The 23,276-nt window shown below is 49.4% G+C and overlaps 1 protein-coding gene across 1 annotated transcript in view; it reads right to left on the bottom strand.

Annotated features, from left to right (window-relative positions):
- The window catches only part of DNAH8 (dynein axonemal heavy chain 8), a 9,979,189-nt gene that overhangs the window by 6,923,636 nt on the left and 3,032,277 nt on the right, over positions 1-23,276 (bottom strand). Inside the window, exons 21-25 of the mRNA XM_069236651.1 lie at positions 10,961-11,128; positions 10,068-10,284; positions 8,658-8,724; positions 5,950-7,575; positions 3,886-4,543 (exon numbers count right to left, since the gene is read on the bottom strand). Of these exons, the coding sequence (XP_069092752.1) occupies positions 3,886-4,543; positions 5,950-7,575; positions 8,658-8,724; positions 10,068-10,284; positions 10,961-11,128 (2,736 nt within the window). The remainder of the gene's footprint in view (positions 1-3,885; positions 4,544-5,949; positions 7,576-8,657; positions 8,725-10,067; positions 10,285-10,960; positions 11,129-23,276) is intronic.

The raw sequence follows: 23,276 nt of genomic DNA, 5'->3' as shown, positions 1-23,276 counted from the left end.
CGCTGCTTCTCTACTGACCACTTTCCACTTGTAACGGAGTCTCTGCAGCGAGCGCTCCAGCCGGGTTTGCTGACATCTGACAAGATCACTAAATCTGGGTCGGAGCTCAACATGGCCAACCACTTCCAGGCCTCTATATGTGCAAACCACCAATTCATCTCCTCCACTACGTCATCTATGAGAGGAACCTGCTCCGAATATTAGAGACCCTTGCGGAGATGGGAGACCTTTATACGTTGAAAGGCCCTGTAGTGAATAGGGCCTGGAAAAATTGCCTGGATGGAGGAAGAGAGCAACCCTACTATCCATGCAATCTGCTGTAGAGAGGCTGACTTCCTGGATAAGGCTCTCTTGAGCTCCCTGCAGATCTTTGAGACCTTGCGGGTGGCAGACTCAGGGTCTTTTCCACTGAGTCAATGATGAAACCAAGGAAGGAAGTTTGTCTGGCTGGAGAGAGGGGAGACTTCCGTCCATTGATTATAAACCCCAGAGTCTCCAGAAGATGCACTGTCGTCTGAAGTTGCAATGTTAGACGATGGGGGAATTGGTCCATGGGCAGGAGGTCATCCAAATAGATGAGACAAAACTCCTACATTCTGAGATGTTCTACCACCGGTTTGAGGACCTTGGCAAAACACCAAGGGGTGGATGACAGACCAAAAGGTAGCGTCTTGAATTCTTAGACCTGCCCTCTCCACTGGAACTGCAGGAACCTATGGTGAGGTGGGAAAATCGGAACCGTCAGGTAGGCATCTTGGAAATCTAACCAGACCATCCAGTTGTTGGGCCATAGCAGGTCGCGCAAGAGATGGATTCCCTCCATCTTAAAATGTTGATAGATGAGCCAATCATTGAACTCCCTGAGGTCGATGACCGGTCTCTGACCGCCATCCCGATTTTCCCCCAGGAAGATAATGCTGATGAAACCCCTGGAGTGAAGAAGAGTCTTGGAGATCGCATTCTTTCTCAGGAGATCCTCGCCTTCCTGGCCTATCAGAGCCACTTGCCCAAGTGAAAAGTTTCGCGAGCATGGAGGTAAAGGTTGCACTGGGGTGCCATAAAACTCTATGTGAAAACCCTTGATAGTCTGCAACACCCAAGCGTTGAAGGTAATCTCCCCACAATTGTGACTGAAGAATGCTAGTCTGCCTCCTACTGTTAGTTGGGAGTAATCAGAGACTCTTACCTATTTGGGCTTGAAACTAAGCCCTAGAGGCACCTCTGGCACGGCATCCCCGGAATGACTGCCTGGTCTGGCAAAATTCCCCCTGATGGGGCTGGTCCTGCGACTTCTTGGTGCTTCCAGGAGGGCCTTGGATGTAGAAGCGGCCAGCCAAGCGCCCACTTCCACTGCCGGCCCCCATGAAAATTTGTGGGTGGAAAATCTATTTAACTGAGGTATGCGTCTTATCTAGAGCGGTAAAGGTGGCTACAAATTTACCTAACTCTTTTATGAAAGGCTCCTAAAAGTGGCCTTCCTGTGCCGCTGGCCCTGACCAATTTGGGGTCTACCTTCTGTGCATAGGGTGCACTTTGCATTACCTAGAAAGATAACCGCTCACTGCGCCTATCCTGAGAGGGTCTCTGGTGAAATAGAGGTCCCCTTGGTTTTGGCTTCCTCCGCCAGGTCTAAGATTTTAGGCCCATATTTATACTTTTTTAGCGCCGCATTTGCACCGCTTTTTGACGCAAAAACGGCGCAAACTTACAAAATACAATTGTATTTTGCAAGTTTGCGCCGTTTCTGCGTCAAAAAATGACGCAAATGCGGCGCTACACAAGTATAAATATGGGCCTTAGTGAGTGGCCCAATGACACCTAGAAGCTTGTACTGGCAGGAGCGCCAGGACCTATCAATTCCCTTCTTTGGGTCACGGATATATCTCTGCAAAAAGTTGGCCATTTTGATGTTCAATTCTGGGGTGAGGGCAACTTTCCCCGGGAGGGATGGACGGGGACACTCAGCTTTAAGACAAGCACACACTTCCTTGTCTAAAGGTTTTCTCAGGAAGCTGGCCACGTACTGGGCTACTTTTTCTATGGGGGCCCACTCAGATGAATGGGGGTGGACCAGATCCTCCAGTTCCAACATATCCAAAAGCGGCTCTTGGAGTTTCAATTCCGCCGGGGTCGAGGATGGACCACGGGTGCGAGGGACCTGTCTCATCTGGAGAATCACCCTCATCCTGGTTGGGGGAGGTGGTAGCGCCATCAAAAGTACCTGCGGAATCATCCTCCCCTTAGGGTTCTGGGAGGGAAAGGAGAGACTTCTTAAGGCGGTCAAACGCTCCTAAGTCTACGGGGTCCTCACTTTTGTGCTTGCCTGTCGGTCGCCGCAGAGGGGGTAGTTCAAACCCAGGACCAGAGTCATTTGCTGTCTATAGAAAGAACCTGAAGGGTCTCTTCCTCCAAATATTCTTCTGCATTTTAATCAGGGTTGCCTTTGGCTCGCAAGGCAAAAAGGGCTGCACAGGCAGTGGCACTCTCCTAAACTATGTTGGGAGGGAACCCCGTGGCTCAACTAGACCAATTAGAAACTGGTGTGCAAACTGGTGAAACACCAGAGTCTGGCCTGTTTCCGCAGGCAGGTATATTTTCAGGGTGCCTAAGGAATTAATAATAGATCTACGCAATCTAGCGCAGATTTTGGAGGCGCAGCACGCCAGATGGTGTCAGCCCGGGACAACGCACCGTTATTCAGGGTGCCAAAAACACACACTTCGCCTGTGCTGGCGTCACTGCAGCCTATGGAATTCGCGGGGACCCCAAATGAGAAACTTCAAACTGCCAACACGCTCAACCGGCATCAGGCTGTGTCCGATGCTGATCGAGACACTTGTGTCTTTTAAAAACAGACTCAAATTAATGGGCGTTGTTATGTACGGGACTGCATATGTGTCGGCCAGGCCACATACAGTGATCCGGCGGCGCAGCATAATAAACCACACTAACACAGGTGCTTCCGTTCGGCTCGTAACCTTTGGCGCGCGGCCCGACCAGCCCTTTTATTGACTCCCCTTACCTCAGGGGCTAAACCAAACTCCCCTCCGTTTGCAGGGTGAGAGCATCCAGAACGTGTTACAGCACATGCTATAAAATGACACCCCTATTATTTGGTATATTCCCGAGTGCAAAACATAACATTCCTCCTCAACTTTAAAATGAATTTAAACTTATAGGGAAATAAAAACGAAAATTAAATAAAGCATTTACGTGGGACCAGCAGACAACACAACGGAATATATTACTCAGACATTTAGGGCCTGATTCTAACTTTGGAGGACGGTGTTAAACCGTCCCAAAAGTGGCGGATATACCACCTACCGTATTACGAGTCCATTATATCCTATGGAACTCGTAATACGGTAGGTGGTATATCCGCCACTTTTGGGACGGTTTAACACCGTCCTCCAAAGTTAGAATCAGGCCCTTAGTCCTGACTTTCACCAGCTGCCGCCAGATACTATCATGGGTCCAAATTACTCACATACATAGTCTTTCAATTTTCCTGGGGCTGAAATACAGGGTCGCAGATGATACCTATCCTTACCTCCTCTCCGGATTACCTCGTGGCTGGTACCCTCAGATGGCACTTCTGCTGGATTTCTCTCCTCGCTTCGTTCAGGTGATCTCGGTGAGGTGACTATTTTCTCTTCCAGTTCCTCACTGATTTGGGATGGACCATTTGTCAGCCAGCTCTCGGCAAAAGAACATGGTCTCCTGAATCCTTCATCCTCCTCTCCTGGTTCCTGTCATCTTCGCTCGTTTGGGAGTCCAGTGGTCCTCCATGGTATAGCTTGAAACATAAAATGTTCCTAGTTACTGTCTCATTTCTTCTTGTGACAGTCACTAGAGTTCCTTTCACTCGGGTGACTGTCCACAGACCTGACTCAAATGGTGTTTTGAACTTGCTCCCTGGATGTCGGTTCTTCATCAGTACTACATCCCTGATGTAGAGATCCCTGATACGAGCTCTCTTTTTCCTTGACATACGGTCATTGTAAATATGTCTGTTCTTTAGTCTTGTCTCCGCTTGTTTCTGTCTATCTTTCACTTGTCTCGGAGTCGCTGTCATGGCTTTCACCTGGGGGATGGTGTCTCTCACCTCCCGTTGCATGCAGCTTGAGCTCGGGGATACACCTGTCGTGCTATGTGGTGTCAGGCGATATTCCCTCAAAAATAAAAAAATGGGCCAGTCTAAGTTCTTCTCTCTTACTACCGCAATTCTCAGTACTTTATTTAGAGTCCTCATAAATCGCTCTGCCTCTCCATTAGCTTGAGGCCATCGCAGAGTGATTTTTCTGTGTTGGATCGCATGTGATGCCAGATACGCTGCAAATTCATGACTGGAAAACGGGGGACCATTATCTGTTCTTATTTCTTGTATGATCCCATGGGTGGCCATTATCTTCTCCAGACAGGGTATAACCTTCTCGGTGACAGTAGATTCCAACAACTCCACCTCCGGGTACTTTGAGAAGTCATCTATAACTACTAGCATGTGCCTTCCATCCGGTAGACTTCCCAAGTCTGCACTGGCTCCCTGCCATGGAGTGGATGGAATGGGTTCTGTAATGATGGGGGGTGGTGGATCAGTCGGCCCCACCAATTGGCACACATGACACCTTTGTATGGTTTTCTCCACTCGTGCATCTAGGTCTGGAAACCACACTTTGCTTCATAGTCTAGCCTTGGTCTTTAACATGCCCTGGTGTGCGGCATGGGCTAAATCCACCATTCTTTGCCTCATATTGTCCGGGATGACCAGGCGGTTTCCTCGCAGTAGACAGTGTTCGGACGATACCGCCAGTTCGTGCCTGACTCAAAACAATGCTTGTAATGTGTTGTTGGCCTCCTCGGTCCTCAAGGCCAGGTTTTGTTTCAACAGGTGCCATTTTCCATTACTGACACATGACATTGCCAGCTGCAGGACCTCATCTTCTCTTGTAGCATCCTGTATTTCTTTCAGTGACATGGGCAGTGGCCGAGATCTCTCTACTACCAGCTCAACATACTCCTCTGTATTCTCAGTTTACTCTTCTTCGAGTGCTGAGACCGGTCTAGCGTGTCGGGATAAATAGTCTGCTGGATTCTGGGCACCTGGGCGATATATGACGGAGAACTGATATCCCTGTAGCTGAAGGATCCATTTTTCAATCCTTGGGGGAGGCTGTGATGCTGTTTTTTTGAACAACGGTATCAGTGGCTTGTGATCTGTGTATATTACAAATGGGTGACCATAGATGTACAGATGATAGTGGCGACATGCCCAGTTTACCGCTAGCGCCTCTTTCTCTATGTGTGAATACCGTTGTTCCGTTGCCGTCAAAGCTCGGCTGGCATATGCCACTGGTGCCCACTCGCCATCATTTCCTTTTTGAGACAGCACTGCTCCAAGACCTATGGGGCTAGCATCCACTGATAGTTCTGTTTCTTTTGCCGGGTTGAAAAATACTAAGGTTGTGTCTGCGGACAGTGCTTGTTTAGTTTCCTGAATGTCATTTCCTGTGTTACATTCGACTCCCATGAAGTGTGAGTCTTTGTTAACTCTCGTAACGGTGCAGTTAGGGAAGTCAGATTAGGAATGAATCTCCCACAGTATGTCACCATTCCCAGGAAACTACGGACGCCCGTGACTGAGGTAGGGGGGGGTGCTGACTTTATATCCACCACTTTCTCTGGATCAGGTCGGACACCTTTTTCTGAGAAGTGGTATCCGAAAAATGCAATGTCCAGTCTCAAAAATTCACATTTCTCGCAGTGCAATGTTAGTCCGTTTGCGTGTAGTCTCTGTAGGTGTGCCTCTACCGTGAGTGCATGCACCAGGATATCGTCACTCACATTGATGACTCCCTCCAGGCCAGCCAAAACACCTCTTATGGTGTCCTGGAAAACTTCTGCCGCGCTGGCAATCCCGAAACTTAGGCGTCAGTATCTTCTCAGTCTGACATGGGTGGAGAAAGTGGTGATGGCTCGAGATTCCGGAGCCAGCATGATCTGATGATACCCGGCTCTCAGGTCCATTTTTGAGAACCATTTGGATCCGCTGACTTCCGCCACTATGCCATCAACTGTGGGGGTAAGGTGACGTTCTCTCCGGATGGCCACATTTGGGAGGCGCATGTCTACACATATGTGTACCTCCCCTAGTTGCTTTGGTTTTCTGGTGACTACGATGGGCGACACCCACGGGGTGGGTCCTTCTACCTTTTCAATAATGTCCGCTTTTTCCAGCTTTCGCAGCTCAGCCTCAACCTGTGGGCGGAGATGAAAGGCTATGCCCCTGTGCTTGAGTGTGATGGGTTCTATGGACTTGTCAATGTGTAGCTTTATTTGACGATCCTTCAGGCATCCAATGCCTCGGAACAGATCAGCATACTCTTCTTGCAGACTCTCTAACTCACCCACATGTATGCTGAATGCAAATGCCACTAATTTGAGTTCTTCGGCAGTACGGCAGCTGACCAACATCCCCGTTCCTATCTTGGTAACGTACACTTTGGCTTGTACGGTTATGTCATCATGAGTGATGTCTGTCACAAAGACTCCTGCCATTGGGAGAGGTTTTGTTGATCCAAAAGCAAATACTTGTACCTTCGTGTGGCGGAGAGGCGGATGTTGTGGCATTTGGTCTAGGGCGGATTGGGCCAGCATGTTAATTGAAGCTCCTGTGTCAATTAGGGCTTTTACTTGGTGTCCCGCTACTTTCACTTTACATTTAGGGATTTTCTTTCGGCTCCGACAGCCTGGTTCGGTGGTGTAAATTATGTACACGGTCCCTTCTGGCTCATCGTCGTCGTCCATGTCGGGAAGTAGGTCTGGTGGTTGGATTGCTTTTGCTCCTTGACTCGTCTTTTGTCGGTCTCCTTTTACTCTGACATTGGAACGGCAGACCTTTGCAAAATGATTTAATTCTTGGCAGTTTGTACACTGTTTTCCCAAGGCCGGGCATTGATGCGGGAATGTTCCTCCACACATGTAACAGGATCGGTGGGCACTGGCCAACTTTGTCTTGTCTTTTCTTTTTGTCGCAATTCCTGAGGCGTCGACATTTACTGGTTCTATTTTGATGGTTTGTGCAAACGCCGATTCCATATGCGCTGCTCTTACTCTGGACAAGTCCTTCGACCTGCCCATTGTCATGCCTGGGATCTGGAGAATATGTTCTCTTAGTTTTGTCGAGTGGCATCCTTGAATAAATTGCGCTCTTATTTCGTCATCCGGGTCCGGTAATGTACATGTGCTCGCTAGTTCCTTTAATCTTGCATAGTAGGTATCTACCGACTCATCTGGTTGCTGTCTGGCTTGTCGCAGGAGGAATCGTTCGTAGTCAGGATTTGCCATAGGTTCAAAGTATGCCGTTATTGCCTTTTTTAGAGTTCGGTACGTGAATGGGAGTCCTTCTTCCGCCACTGTTTTGCTGATTCTGTGGAGCATCGCTCCCCCCATGTGAAGAAGCATCGGTCTTTGTCTATCCGGGTCTAATGCGACAGCTGCAAAATAGTTCTCTAAACGTTCCACCCATGATTTCCATTTGGCGGCTTGCGCTGTTACGTCCCCCTCCATGACAAAAGGCTTTAGTACAGGAAAAGTGGCCATATTGATATTCTCCACTCTTTATATATTGTATTTATGTGTGTGCCGTCTGTTAACTTTTTATTTTTTCTTAGTGCTGTGGCTTGTAGTTGTTTTATTATTTGTGATGGGGTTTGTTATCCCCCTTCCTTTGTATTGTTCCTTTATTGTCTTTATTTACTTTACACCTTTTTTTGGGGGGGCTGGGGGGTGGGCCACCGCTCCCACTCACCCCCCCACCCAAGGGGATCCTATCCTCTGGATTCTGCCATTTCTTTCTGTGCTGGAGTGCTGGGATTACTGTTGTTACTAGGGCCTCGCCCTCCGAACACGCGTCCACTCCCTTCTATTTTTTTTTTAAGATGAAGAATTGCCGGCCTATTTCCAGGCATCAGTGGGGGCGGGGCGAGGTGGCTGTTCCTTTTTTGGGTTTCGCGCCGTCACCTGTATATACGTTCAGTTGGAGCGCGTGAGTTCAGCGCTCACCATGGGCTTCCCGTCGCGAGTCTTCACACGCTGGCTCGCACATGCGCTCGGCTCTCGGTGCGATGTGAGGATGCACCCGGCCAGCAGCGCCACTCCTCATGCAACGTGGGACGGCTCGTCCTCGTCGCCAGTTTTGTTATGTACGGGACTGCATATGTGTCGGGCCAGGCCACATACAGTGATCCGGCGGCGCAGCGTAATAAACCACACTAACACAGGTGCTTCCGTTCGGCTCGTAACCTTTGGCGCGCGGCCCGACCAGCCCTTTTATTGACTCCCCTTACGTCAGGGGCTAAACCAAACTCCCCTCCATTTGCAGGGTGAGAGCATCCAGAACGTGTTACAGCACACGCTATAAAATGACACCACTATTATTTGGTATATTCCAGAGTGCAAAACATAACAGGCGTCAGCCTCCAGGCGGCTCAGGGCAAAAAGACAGGTGTGGCCGGAGAGATGAATCGGGCTCGAACTGCTTCTTTTTGTCAGTAATTTCAGAAGCGTACGTGCACAGAAAACAGCACACCGGGAACGATCTGCGCCCCGGGTGGCGGCCAGTCTTACCGCACTCGCACAGCCCCGAGGCTTTGAAGTACCACTGCGACTGGAGCAATGTTTATTCCAGGGCGCTCACGCAACTTAAGTAATAACGTAAGGCTGCACCTGTGAAAATTACAGCAGAAAAATCCACTGGCAATAACCAACAGTTAGAGAAAAGAGAAGGAAGCTACTTATCTTGCCAGGAAGCAGGAAAGACAGAGGAAGTTGAGTTGCTGGAATGATGCATTATACGGGACTCTGTGTGCTGATTGGTTGTTTATCCATGTCGTTCATTCCCTAAGGTTCATGGGGAAGGAAGTTTATATGCTTAAATTGAAGACGCTCGGAGCATAATCCTCGCCTCCGGTCCTGACATAGAATTGTAAACCTGATTAAGATTAAGGCCCTGATTCTGACCTTGGCGGACGGCGGAGGCCGTCCGCCAAGGTACCGCCGACAAATGACCGCACCGCGGTCAAAAGACCGCGGCGGCCATTCTTACATTTCCGCTGGGCCGGCGGGCGCTCTCCAAAAGAGCGCCCGCCGGCCCAGCGGAAATGCCCCTGCAACGAGGACGCCGGCTCAGAATTGAGCCGGCGTAGTTGCAGGGGTGCGACGGGTGCAGTTGCACCCGTCGCGTATTTCAGTGTCTGCAAAGCAGACACTGAAATACTTTGTGGGGCCCTCTTACGGGGGCCCCTGCAGTGCCCATGCCATTGGCATGGGCACTGCAGGGGCCCCCAGGGGCCCCGCGGTACCCCCTACCGCCATCCTGTTCATGGCGGGTTTCCCGCCATGAACAGGATGGCGGTAGGGGGTGTCTGAATCCCCATGGCGGCGGAGCGCGCTCCGCCGCCATGGAGGATTCAATGGGGCAGCGGTAAACCGGCGGGAGACCGCCGGTTTACCCTTTCTGACCGCGGCTGAACCGCCGCGGTCAGAATGCCCTTGGGAGCACCGCCAGCCTGTTGGCGGTGCTCCCGTGGTCGGTGACACTGGCGGTCACCGGCCGCCAGGGTCAGAATGACCCCCTAAGTTTGGTAGGTATGGAATAATTACATATTCCTGACATAAAACTAGATTATAACTATTCTATAAACACCATAGGTAGGATCTCTTCCATTTGAATACTTACCATCTTCTAGTGGAAGGATGTCTAGACTTCTGAGAATGTCAATACATTCTGTAGAGAGCATTAAATGTTCATATTGGAGGAATTCAGAAGCCATGCTCTCAAGTTCAAGAATGGGAGGTTGGGATGAAGTATCTGTCTTCCTGACTTGAACAGAAGATCCTGACAGCATGGAAGTCTCTTGTGGGGCCTCTCTGACAGATGCAGAAGGCCTATGAACCGCCGCTAGCGAGGCCATTCTGGGGCTATGAGTATTATTCTGGTTTGAGATCGACAGAGTTTGAGGATCACTTGTGGAATTAGAGGAATTGATGGAAATGCATAGAGATATTACCTTAACCAGTCTATCAAAAAGGCATTCCCCTTCGATCCTGGCTGGGAGAATCTGGCCGCGTAGTCTTGACGTGTTTTGTTGTTGACATCTGCAAACAAGTCTATCTGAGGATATCCCCATTCGAGAAAGATTTCTTTCAAGATGTCATCATTGAGAGCCCATTCGTGATTGTCTTGAAAATTCCGACTTAGGTTGTCTGCCTGAATGTTTTGAACTCCTAGCAAATTGACAGCAGTTATTGTAAGATTCTTGGATAGAAGCCAACTCCAGATTGTCTGAGCCTTGAGGGAGAGAGGGCGAGAGTAAGTTCCTCCTTGTTTGATCAGATAATGCATGGTTGTGGAGTTGTCTGTCTGAACAAGGATACTGTTGGTTGTATTGCTGGAATAAAAGACTTCAGAGCAAGGCGGACTGCTCTAGCATGTAGATATGATAAGTCTTTGGTACCAAGGGCCCTGTGGCCAGGGATGGTCCCCAAGGGCTGCAGCATTCATTATGCCACCCTGGTATAGCTGTTGGTGGTACTGTTACTGTTACTGTACTGGGAGAAACTCTAAGTGATGGTGTTCTTTGAGGTGATGGAGGCACTTACCTCTTACTTAGACTCTGAAGCCACCTTGGAGATACAATCACAAGTGATGCAGATCTAGAAGGTGATCAAGGATTTGGAGAGATCAGATTGATTGAAGTTATTTGGACATCTGGAAGTTTTTCCCCAGCCTGTGCCTCTGATGATGTCGAAAATTGCTCTCTTGACATCGTACAGTGTGATGGTTTCTTTGTTTTCGACAGTGTGTTCTTGATGTCAGTGGGCTATTCTCTGCAGTCAAATGCCTCAACGGCATACGCCTTGATGTCAAGGAATGTTTATGAGCTGCTGGCATTGATCTCACTGAGGATGGCCGCCTTCAGGGTAAGGAATGTCTTGATGTCGAATGGTGATGTGACATCGAATGGTGACGTGCCCTCGACAGTGAAGTAGCTCTTGACATCGAGTCTCGGGTGTGTTCCGGCATCGATGGATGAGTCGACCCCAATTTTGACGGTGTCTTTCACATAGACTGCAAATATAGAGGAATTTTTCTTGATGTTGACTTGGATCTCAGTCTCTGACGTTTTTCTTGAGAACTTCCCCTGTGGGGTGTTTCTGAATGAGGGGAGGGCTGATTAGAGGAAGACTGGTGTCCCTCAAGGCCTCTTGATGTTCCTCCCTCCTGCAGTCTATGACGCCTGATCTTTTCTCAAAGTGTGCTTGGACAGCTTCTGACAATAAGAACAGGAATCAGGGCGATGCGATTCTGGCAGACAAAATACACAAACTGCGTGAGGATCAGTTTGTGCCTTCTTCTTGCCACATGAAGGGCACTTCACAAACAGTGAAAGCACTTTTAGACAGAAAGAAACATTGTTTTCGGTAAATAAAGCAGGCTAACAGTATTGTAAATACTGTTACCTGTGAAAGAAATCAATTCGAAAAGTTTTTTTCTATAAGTTTTTCTGACAAACAGTAAAAAAAACAGAGAGTGCACTACTCCAGGATCCGAACTGAAGGAGCAGAAAAAATAAACTGACCTAACTGTCACCTGTGGGGCTTGATGAGATACAGGGGGCGATGTGAGATTCTTAAAAGCACAGTGCCAGTTTTATGCTTTCTATTGCAACAGCAGCCTATTGAGTGACAATGTTCAATATTCCCTTTCCTTTTTCCTTTGGAATAAAGGTTTTTTCTGAAAGGCTTCCTATGATCATCTTTTTATTAACACATATTGAATTGAATCATGTTTGTTTTAAAGGGAAAAAAAGTAAATGTAATCTGGCCATCTTAAATATATATATATATATATATATATATATATATATATATATATATATATATATATATATATATTACTGAGTGTCAGTCACCTCTAGGTAGTTATAATTAGGACCTAGGGGGTGATTCTGAGCCAGGCGGGCGGCGGTCGCCGCCCGCCTGGCGAGAACCGCCATATGGCCGCTCCGCGGTCGAAAGACCGCGGAGGCCATTCTGGCTTTCCTGCTGGGCTGGCGGGCGACCGCCAGAAGGCCGCCCACCAGCCCAGCGGGAAACCCCCTTCCCACGAGGAAGCCGGCTCCCAATGGAGCCGGCGGACTGGGAAGGTGCGACGGGTGCAGTTGCACCCGTCGCGAATTTCACTGTCTGCAATACAGACAGTGAAATTCTTTGTGGGGCCCTCTTACGGGGGCCCCTGCAGTGCCCATGCCATTGGCATGGGCACTGCAGGGGCCCCCAGGGGCCCCACGACACCCCATACCGCCATCCTGTTCCTGGCGGGCGAACCGCCAGGAACAGGATGGCGGTATGGGGTGTCTGAATCCCCATGGTGGCGCAGCGAGCTGCGCCGCCATGGAGGATTCAGAAGGGCAGCAGAAAACCGGCGGGAGACCGACGGTTTTCCTCTTCTGACCGCGGCCAAACCGCCGCGGTCAGAATGCCCTGCGGGGCACCGCCAGCCTGTTGGCGGTGCTCCCGCCGACCCTGGCCCCGGCGGTCTAGTACCGCCGGGGTCAGAATCACCCCCCTAGTTTCTATAGATAGAACGTTGTTTGTTTAGCTAATAACTTTGGAGCCATTTGATAAATCTTCACAAAATCTTCCAAGAAAATATGACGCTCACCTAAGCTGCTATCTGGAAAGATTCAGGGTGATCTGTCAAGCAGGGGCTAAGAAAAAGGGGGGGTCCGAAAACACATTCTTCTCATTCATTTTTTAATTGGGATTTTGAACAGCGATATCGCCAAAACTACTGGACTGAATTACACCAAGTTTTGGAGAAAGGTAGCTCCTGGTCTAGAAAGAGCCCTTTTTGTTATTTGGTGTAAATCTGTTCAATAGAGTTTTGAGAAATTAAAGGAAATCCAAATTTGTATATATAGGGACGCAAAGGATTCACGACCCCTCCTGATCTTGTGGTGCGATCTGATTGGCTGGCAACACTTTAGTAAGGAAGTGTTGGCAGTCCTGTTGGGCATAAAACAGAAAAAAAACAAAAGGACTAAGGGTATGGACAATATGACCACTTAGCTCTGGTGCTGAGGTCCCAAATGGACCCCACCAGGCCTAAAATGCATTTTTTACATTTTTTTGCCCAACGTCGTGGTGGTTTCGCAGATCTGGTAAAAAATGTAAAAAAAATAAAAATGAAGCATGGACTCCCACGCTTCATAATTCTGAAGCCCCCAGTTGGCCAAATCCCAGGGGCATTGCTTATATAATGCAGGGGGTCACATTGCCCCCCCAGCAGCGCCCCTGGGACCACCGCCTCCCTGGGGCTAAACGCAAAAGTGATGATGAAGGCTCATCTGCACTCTCACAGCCCCGTGGACCACCACCTCCCTGGGGCAATGATGAGATTGTGTGCAGGGGCTGCTCGCCCCCCCGCAGCCCCAGAACGACCAACTCCCCAGGGTTTCAATTTAATTCTGTGCGTGGGGCACATGGTCCTCCTGCAGCCCCAGGGACCACCACTTCCCCAGGGCAAACATTAAAAAATAAAAGGGGTCTGTTTCGGACTACCTGCATCCCCAGGGACCACCTCTTCCCCATGTCTGTTTTCGGTGGGGGGAGGGGTGTGCTGTCCCCCTCGAGAAGCTAATGATTGCCCTGGAGACACCACCCCCTAGGGCCAGCTCCTGCTATGTCCCGGGGTGCCCACCCCCAGGACATAGCTGTTTGCTGTGGCTTGCTGCCATCAAGTCATAGCAAATACTCGGGTCCGATGAAGGTAGAGCTGTCAAAAAGCGGTTTCCTCTGTCTGCCTGTCCGCGGAAATGCGGGCAGGTGCACATAGGAAACTGCTCTCACAGGCCGGGAGGTGCATTAGCAGCTCCCTCTATGTGGCAGCAATGCTGGCTCCACAGTAGGTGGGGAACCAGCTAGGACCATAAGGGCCTTCAGGTTAGGTTCTGAATTTACTCGTAGAAAACCACAGAACTTCACCAGTTATGGTTATAGTGATTTCAGGTAACTATAACTCGCGCCCTAAGGTAAATATAACTCACACCCTCACAATGCACTGCTAATTACCCCAGACAATTCAGCACTCATGACAACTTTTATAACATCATTAAAAATATAAACAAAGCAATAGCAGTCACATTTTTGAAGAGACAACTGTCAATGGTGGGGGCACGAGTTATAGTTATCTTAGTGAGTATAGTTACTTGAAATCACTCTAACTATAACTTGTGATGTCTGGCACAGTTGAAAAAAGTTCAGAAAATTTTCCAAGGAGGTTTATGCAGTTGTCTTTCTGTTCGGCAGTCAGACAATCTGCTAAAATTACTCCCTCCACTAAAGCATCCTCTTCAGTGGAGGAGAGGCGATCAGGGAGAGGGTCACTCTCTTCTTCCTGTCCTTCATCTGTTGCCATGAGCAGGGTGAGATCAGCCCTGTCATAGAAGGGTTTTAGGCGGTTGACATGGAGGACCCTAAGGGGACTCCTGGCAGTGCCCAGGTCAACCAAGTAGGTGACCTCGCCCTTTTTTTCAACAATTAGATGGGGTCCACTCCATTTGTCCTGGAGTGCTCTTGGGGCCACAGGCTCCAATACCCACACCTTCTGTCCTGGTTGGTAGTAGATCAGAACAGCCTTCTGGTCATGCCATTGCTTCTGGAGCTCTTGGCTGGCCTGAAGGTTTTTACTGGCCTTTTTCATGTACTCAGCCATTCTGGATCTTAGGCCAAGTACATAGTCCACTATGTCCTGTTTGGGAGCTTTTAAAGGGTGTTCCCAACCCTCCTTCAAAAGTGTTAGTGGACCTCTTACAGGGTGCCCAAATATGAGTTCAAAGGGGCTGAAGCCCACTCCTTTCTAGGGTATCTCCCTGTAAGCATAAAGGAGGCAAGGTAACAGGACATCCCATCTCCTCCTGAGTTTTTCAGGGAGTCCCATTATCATACCTTTGAGAGTTTTATTAAACCTCTCTACCAGTCCATTAGTCTGTGGATGATAAGGTGTGGTGAATTTGTAGGTTACACCACATTCCTTCCACATAGCTTTCAAGTATGCAGACATAAAGTTGCTACACCTGTCTGATACAACCTCTTTTGGGAAACCCACTCTGGAAAATATTCCCAGGAGGGCCTTTGCCACTGCAGGAGCTGTAGTAGTCCTTAGAGGAATTGCTTCAGGATATCTTGTGGCATGGTCCACAACCACCAAGATAAACCTATTGCCTGAAGCAGTAGGAGGGTCAAGGGGGCCAACTATGTCAACCACTACCCTTTCAAAGGGGACCCCAACCACAGGTAGTGGAATAAGGGGAGCCTTTGGTGTGCCACCAGTCTTGTCACTGGCTTGGCAGGTCACACAAGACTTACAAAAATCTTTTGTGTCCTCTGACATCCTAGGCCAGTGAAACAGGGGGACAAACCTTTCCCATGTTTTGATCTGGCCCAAATGCCCAGCCAAAGGAATGTCATGTGCCAGAGTTAGGAGGAACTCTCTGTACTGCAGGGGAATGACCAATCTCCTGGCTGCTCCAGGTTTTGGGTCCCTTGCCTCTGTGTACAAAAAGGTTGTCCTCCCAGTAAACTCTATGTGAGTCACTGACATCCCCATGTTGCTGCTTGACAGCTTGCTGTCTGAGACCCTCTAATGTGGGACAGGATTGCTGTGCCACACTCAGCTCTTCCCTGGCAGGCCCCCCTCCACCCAAAAGCTCAGCAGTGTCTGCTGCCAGCTCATCTGGTGAAGGTTCTGCACATGGAGGAAATTCTTCTTCCTCAGAAGGAGAATCATCTGTAGAGGGAGGGATAGTGGGTAGGGATTTACCTTTGCTACCCCTAGCTTTAGGGAGCACTTGGTCCATTGTTCCAGGATCCAAGTTACCCTGTCCTTTTTGCTTTTTGGCCTGAGCCCTTGTTGAAGCAAAAATATGCCCAGGAATGCCCAGCATTGCTGCATGAGCCTCCAACTCCACTTCTGCCCAAGCTGATGTCTCTAAATAATTTCCTAGTAGACAGTCTACAGGTAAATCTGAGGCACCTACAACTTTCTTTGGACCAATAACCCCCCCCAGTTGAGATTCACAACAGCCATGGGGTGGCTAAGAATGTTGTTATGAGCGTCTGCCACTTGGTACTGGTGACCAAGTAGGTGTTGTTCAGAGTGTACCAGTTTCTCTATCACCATGGTAACACTGGCACCTGTGTCTCTTTAGGCCTGAACCTCAACACCATTTATTAGGGGAAGTTGCTTGTACTTATCCATATTAAGGGGACAAGCAACTAAGGTGGCCAAATCAATGGCACCTTCAGAGACTAAACAGCCTCTGTGGTCTCCCTAACAAGACCAACCCCAACTAAATTACCAAAAGTGAGCCCAGCTACTCCTTTGGATTGGCTACTAGTAGGTTTGCTCCCACCACCACTGCTATTACTAGGGGCATTAGAGTTTGCAGTAGGGGTTGTGGTAGTGGGAGGTTTGGTGTTTTTCTTTGGACAACTGGCATCAGTTGTCCAATGGCCTTTGACTTTACACAAATAACACCAAGGCTTTTTAACTTGATTTGAAGAGGATTTGGGCCCACCACCCCCACCAGAGAATTTTTGTGGGCCTGATGAAGACTCAGTTTTACTTTTGTCCCCACCCTTGTCAGAAGACTTACCATCCTTCTTCTTGCCATCCTTGTCACCCCCTGTAGGAAGTTGGCTCTGTATGTACTATTTCAAAGTAAGAAATAGCATGCACAGAGTCCAAGGGTTCCCCTTAGAGGTAAGATAGTGGCAAAAAGAGATAATTCTAATGCTCTATTTTGTGGTAGTGTGGTCGAGAAGTAGGCTTATCAGAGGGTAGTGTTAAGCATTTGTTGTACACATACAAGCAATAAATGAGGAACACACACTCAAAGACAATTCCAGGCCAATATGTTTTTATATAGAAAAATATATTTTCTTAGTTTATTTTAAGAACCACAGGTTCAAGATTTACAAACAATACTTTAAATGAAAGGTATTTCACTTAGGAACTTTGAATTAGCAAAATAGCATATACAGTTTTCACACAAATGGCAATAAGCAATTTTAAAACTGGACACTGCACTTTTCAACAGTTCCTGGGGAGGTAAGTGTTTATTAGTTTTGCAGGTAAGTAAACCACCTACAGGGTTCAAAGTTGGGTCCAAGGTAGCCCACCGTTGGGGGTTCAGGGCAACCCAAAAGTTACCACACCAGCAGCTCAGGGCCGGTCAGGTGCAGAGGTCAAAGTGGTGCCCAAAACACATAGGCTTCAATCGAGAAGGGGGTGCCCCGGTTCCAGTCTGCCAGCAGGTAAGTACCCGAGTCTTCGGAGGGCAGACCAGGGGGGTTTTGTAGGGCGCCGGGGGGGACACAAGTCAGCACAAAAAGTACACCCTCAGCGGCACGGGGGCGGCCGGGTGCAGAGTGCAAACAGGCGTCGGGTTTGCAATGTAGTTCAATGGGAGACCCAGGGGTCTCTTCAGCAAAGCAGGCAGGCGGGGGGGGCTCCTCGGGGTAGTCACCACCTGGGCAAGGGAGAGGGCCACCTGGGGGTCGCTCCTGCACTGGAGGTCGGATCCTTCAGGTCCTGGGGGCTGCGGGTGCAGTGTCCTTTCCAGGCGTCGCGTTCTTAGAAGCAGGCAGTCGCGGTCGGGGGGAGCCTCTGGATTCCCTCTGCAGGAGTCGCTGTGGGGGCTCAGGGGGGTCAACTCTGGCTAATCACGGGCTCCCAGTCGCCGGGGAGTCCTGCCTGTAGTGTTGTTTCTCCACAAGTCGAGCCGGGGGCATTGGGTGCGGAGTGCAAAGTCTCACGCTTCCGGCGGGAAACGTGTGTTCTTTAAAAGTTGCTTCTTTGTTGCAAAGTTGTTTCTTCTTTGGAGCAGAGCCACTGTCCTCAGGAGTTCTTGGTCTTTTTAGATGCAGGGTAGTCCTCTGAGGCTTCAGAGGTCACTGGACCCTGGGGAACACGTTGCTGTTGCAGTTTTTCTTGAAGTGGGGAGACAGGCCGTTAGAGCTGGGGCCAAAGCAGTTGGTGTCTCCGTCTTCTCTGCAGGGCTTTCAGGTCAGCAGTCCTTCTTCGTCTTAGGTTGCAGGAATCTATTTTCCAAGGTTCTGGGAGCCCCTAAATACTCGATTTAGGGGTGTGTTTAGGTCTGGGGGGTTAGTAGCCAATGGCTACTAGCCCTGAGGGTGGCTACACCCTCTTTGTGCCTCCTCCCTGAGGGGAGGGAGGCACATCCCTAATCCTATTGGGGGAATCCTCCATCTGCAAGATGGAGGATTTCCAAAAGTCAGAGTCACCTCAGCTCAGGACACCTTAGGGGCTGTCCTGACTGGCCAGTGACTCCTCCTTCTTTTTCTCATTATCTCCTCCGGCCTTGCCGCCAAAAGTGGGGCCGTGGCTGGAGGGGGCGGGCAACTCCACTAGCTGGAGTGCCCTGGGGTACTGTAACAAAGGGGGTGAGCCTTTGAGGCTCACCGCCAGGTGTTACAGTGCCTGCAGGGGGAGGTGAGAAGTACCTCCACCCAGTACAGGCTTTGTTACTAGCCACAGAGTGACAAAGGCACTCTCCCCATGTGGCCAGCAACATGTCTGGTGTGTGGCAGGCTGCTAAAACTAGTCAGCCCACACTGGAAGTCGGGTATGGTTTCAGGCGGCATCTCTAAGATGCCCTCTGGGGTGTATTTTACAATAAAATGTACACTGGCATCAGTGTGCATTTATTGTGCTGAGAAGTTTGATACCAAACTTTCCAGTTTTCAGTGTAGCCATTATGGTGCTGTGGAGTTCGTGTATGACAGACTCTCAGACCATATACTTTTATGGCTACCCTGCACTTACAATGTCTAAGGTTTTGCTTAGAGACTGTAGGGGCATGGTGCTCATGCACCTATGCCCTCACCTATGGTATAGTGCACTCTGCCTTAGGGCTGTAATGCCTGCTAGAGGGGTGATGTATCCATGCCATAGGCAGTGTGAGATTGGCATGGCACCCTGAGGGGAGTGCCATGGCGACTTAGTCATTTTCTCCCCACCAGCACACACAAGCTGGCAAGCAGTGTGTCTGTGCTGAGTGAGGGGTCCCCAGGGTGGCATAAGACATGCTGCAGCCCTCAGAGATCTTCCCTGGCATCAGGGCCCTTGGTAACAGGGGTACCAGTTACAAGGGCCTTACCTGGATGCCAGGGTGTGCCAATTGTGGAAACAAAAGTACAGGTTAGGGAAAGAACACTGGTGATGGGGCCTGGTTAACAGGCCTCAGCACACTTTCAAATCAAAACTTGGCATCAGCAAAGGCAAAATGTCAGGGGGTAACCATGCCAAGGATGCATTTCCTTACACCCCCTGTATGAACTTTTCTGTTCACTCTTGTTCTGACCCATTTGTCTGCCTTCTTTCCCAATTCTTGGGGAGAGGTCAGATCTGAGTCCACTAGATATTGGTGTAACAAGTCAGACACACAGTTATTCAGAATATGCTCTCTCAGAATACAATTATACAGGCTTTCATAGTCAGAAACGTTACTACCATGTAACCACCCTTCCAAGGCCTTCACTGAACAGTCATTAAAGTCTATCCAGTCTTGTGAGGACTCTTTTCTGGTGTCTCTGAACTTAATCCTGTATTGCTCAGTGGTTAAGCCAAATCCATCCAAGAGTACATCCTTCAAAACTGCAAAATTGTTAGCATCACTTTCTCTAACAGTAAGGAGCCTATCCCTACCCTTTCCATTGAAAGATAGCCACAATATAGCAGCCCACTGCCTTTGAGGGACCCCCTGTACCATACAGGCCCTCTCAAGTGCAGCAAACCACTTGTAGATGTCATCCCCCTCATTGTAAGGGGGGACTATCTTGTGCAGATTCCTGGAATCATGCTCTCTAACAGGATTACTCTCAGGAATACTGCTGTTGCTGCCACAATGGGGTCCTAACCCCAATCTCTGTCTCTCCTTTTCCAGGTCTAGGGATTCCCTATCTAGAGCCAGCTGTTACTGTTTAAGTTTCAGTCTGGTCTCTTCCACTCTCAGCTTTTTGAGTTCCCTTTTGTAGGAAAGTACCATCTTGCCTGGCATGTCACCCTCATATTTCACTGTATATATGTTGTTTTAGTCTATGTGTCACTGGGACCCTTCCAGGCATGGCCCCAGTGCTCATAAGTTTGCCCTGTATGTGTTCCCTGTGTGATGACTAACTGTCTCACTGAGGCTCTGCTAACCAGAACCTCAGTGGTTATGCTCTCTCTGCTTTCCAAGTTATCACTAACAGGCTAGTGACCAATTTCACCAATTCACATTGGCATACTGGAACACCCTTATAATTCCCTAGTATATGGTACTGAGGTACCCAGGGTATTGGGGTTACAGGAGATCCCTATGGGCTGCAGCATTTCTTTTGCCACCCATAGGGAGATCTGACTATTCTTACACAGGCCTGCCAGTGCAGCCTGAGTGAAATAATGTCCACGTTATTTCACAGCCATTTACCACTGCACTTAAGTAACTTACAAGTCACCCAAATGTCTAACCTTCACCTGATGAAGGTTGGGTGCAAAGTTACTTAGTGTGTGGGCACCCTGGCACTAGCCAAGGTGCCCCCACATTGTTCAGGGCAAATTCCCCGGACTTTGTGAGTGCGGGGACACCATTTCACGTGTGCACTATACATAGGTCACTACCTGTGTATAGCGTCACAATGGTAATTCCGAACATGGTCATGTAACATGTCTAAGGTCATGGAATTGTCACCCCAATGCCATTCTGGCATTGGGGAGACAATTCCATGATCCCCCGGGTCTCTAGCACAGAACCCGGGTACCTCCAAACTGCCTTTCGGGGGTCTCCACTGCAGCTGCTGCTGCTGCCAACCCCTCAGACAGGTTTCTGCCCTCCTGGGGTCCAGGCAGCCCTGGCCCAGGAAGGCAGAACAAAGGATTTCCTCTGAGAGAGGGTGTGACACCCTCTCCCTTTGGAAATAGGTGTGATGGCTGTGGAGGAGTAGCCTCCCCCAGCCTCTGGAAATGCTTTGATGGGCACAGATGCTGCCCATCTCTGCATAAGCCAGTCTACACCGGTTTAGGGATCCCCCAGCCCTGCCCTGGTGCGAAATTGGACAAAGGAAAGGGGTGTGACCACCCCCCTGACCTGCACCTCCCAGGGGAGGTGCCCAGAGCTCCTCCAGTGTGACCCAGACCTCTGCCATCTTGGAAACAGAGGTGTTGCTGGCACACTGGACTTCTCTGAGTGGCCAGTGCCAGCAGGTTACGTCAGAGACTCCTTCTGATAGGCTCTTACCTTTCTTACTTGCCTATCCTCCTTCCTAGGTAGCCAAACCTCATTTCTGGCTATTTAGGGTCTCTGCTTTGGGGAATTCTTCAGATACCGAATGCAAGAGCTCACCAGAGTTCCTCTGCATCTCCCTCTTCACCTTCTGCCAAAGGATCGACCGCTGACTGCTCAGGACACCTGCAAAACTGCAACAAAGTATCAAAGACGATTACTGCAACCTTGTATCGCTTCATCCTGCCTGCTTTCTCGCCTGTTTCCTGGTGGTGCATGCTCTGGGGGTAGCCTGCCTCCTTCTTGCACCAGGAGCTCTGAAGAAATCTCCCGTGGGTTGACAGAATCTCCCCCCTGCGGTGATGCAGGCACCAAAAGACTACATCACTGGTCCTCTGGGTCCCCTCTCAGCACGACGAGCGTGGTCCCTGGAACTCAGCAACTCTGTCCAAGTGACTCCCACAGTCCAGTGACTCTTCAGTCCAAGTTTGGTGGAGGTAAGTCCTTGCCTCCCCACGCTAGACTGCATTGCTGGGTACCGCATGATTTGCAGCTGCTCTGGCTCCTGTGCACTCTTCCAGGATTTCCTTCGTGCACAGCCAAGCCTGGGTCCCCAACACTCTAACCTGCAGTGCACAACCTTCTGAGATGTCATCTGGCGTCGTGGGACTCCCTTTTTTTACTTTGGGTGGACTCTGGTTCACTCCTCTTCTAAGTGCCTGTTCTGGTACTTCTGCGGGTGCTGCCTGCTTCTGTGAGGGCTCCCTGCCTTGCTGGGCGCCCCCTCTGTCTCTTCCTCCAAGTGGCGTCCTCCTGGTCCCTCCTGGGCCACAGTAGCATCCAAAAACCCTAACCGCGACCCTTGCAGCTAGCAAGGCCTGTTTGTGGTCTTTCTGCGCGGTAACACTTCTGCAAGGTTCTTCACGACGTGGGACATCCATCCTCCAAAGGGGAAGTTCCTAGTCCTCTTCGTTCTTGCAAAACACCAAGCTTCTTCCATCCAGTGGCAGCTTCCTTGCACCCTCAGCTGGCATTTCCTGGGCTCCTGCCCACTCTCGACACTGTCGCGACTCTTGGACTTGGTCCCCTTGTCTTACAGGTACTCAGGTCCGGAAATACACTGTTGTTGCATTGCTGGTGTTGGTTTTCCTTGCAGAATCCCCCTATCACGACTTCTGTGCTCTCTGGGGGTTGTAGGTGCACTTTACACCTACCTTTCAGGGTCTTGGGGTGGGCTATTTTTCTAACCCTCACTGTTTTCTTACAGTCCCAGCGACCCTCTACAAGCTCACATAGGTTTGGGGTCCATTCCTGGTTCGCATTCCACTTTTGGAGTATATGGTTTGTGTTGCCCCTATACCTATGTGCTCCTGTTGCAATCTATTGTAACTTTACACTGCTTTCATTACTTCCTTTTGCTATTACTGCATATTTTTGGTATTGTGTACATATATCTTGTGTATATTTGGCATCCTCATACTGAGGGTACTCACTGAGATACTTTTAGCATATTGTCATAAAAATAAAGTACCTTTATTTTTAGTATATCTGTGTATTGTGTTTTCTTATGATATTGTGCATTTGACACCAGTGGTATAGAAGAAGCTTTGCATGTCTCCTAGTTCAGCCTAAGCTGCTCTGCTATAGCTACCTTCTATCAGCCTAAGCTGCTAGAAACACCTCTTCTACACTAATAAGGGCTAACTGGACCTGTCACAAGGTGTAAGTAACTCTGGTACCCACTACAATGGACCCCAAACCTATGTGACCTTGTAGAGGGTCGCTGGGACTATTAGAAAATAGTGAGAGTTAGAAAAATAACCCTCCCCAAGACCCTGAAAATTGAGTGCAAAGTGCACTAAAGTTCCCCCAAAGACAAAGAAGTCGTGATAGAGGAATAATGCAGGAAAGACACAAACCAACAATGTA

Source organism: Pleurodeles waltl, chromosome 5 (genome assembly GCF_031143425.1).
Source record: "Pleurodeles waltl isolate 20211129_DDA chromosome 5, aPleWal1.hap1.20221129, whole genome shotgun sequence".
In the NCBI taxonomy this organism is placed as follows: Eukaryota; Metazoa; Chordata; class Amphibia; order Caudata; family Salamandridae; genus Pleurodeles; species Pleurodeles waltl.
This window is presented reverse-complemented; position numbering and strand designations above follow the sequence as displayed.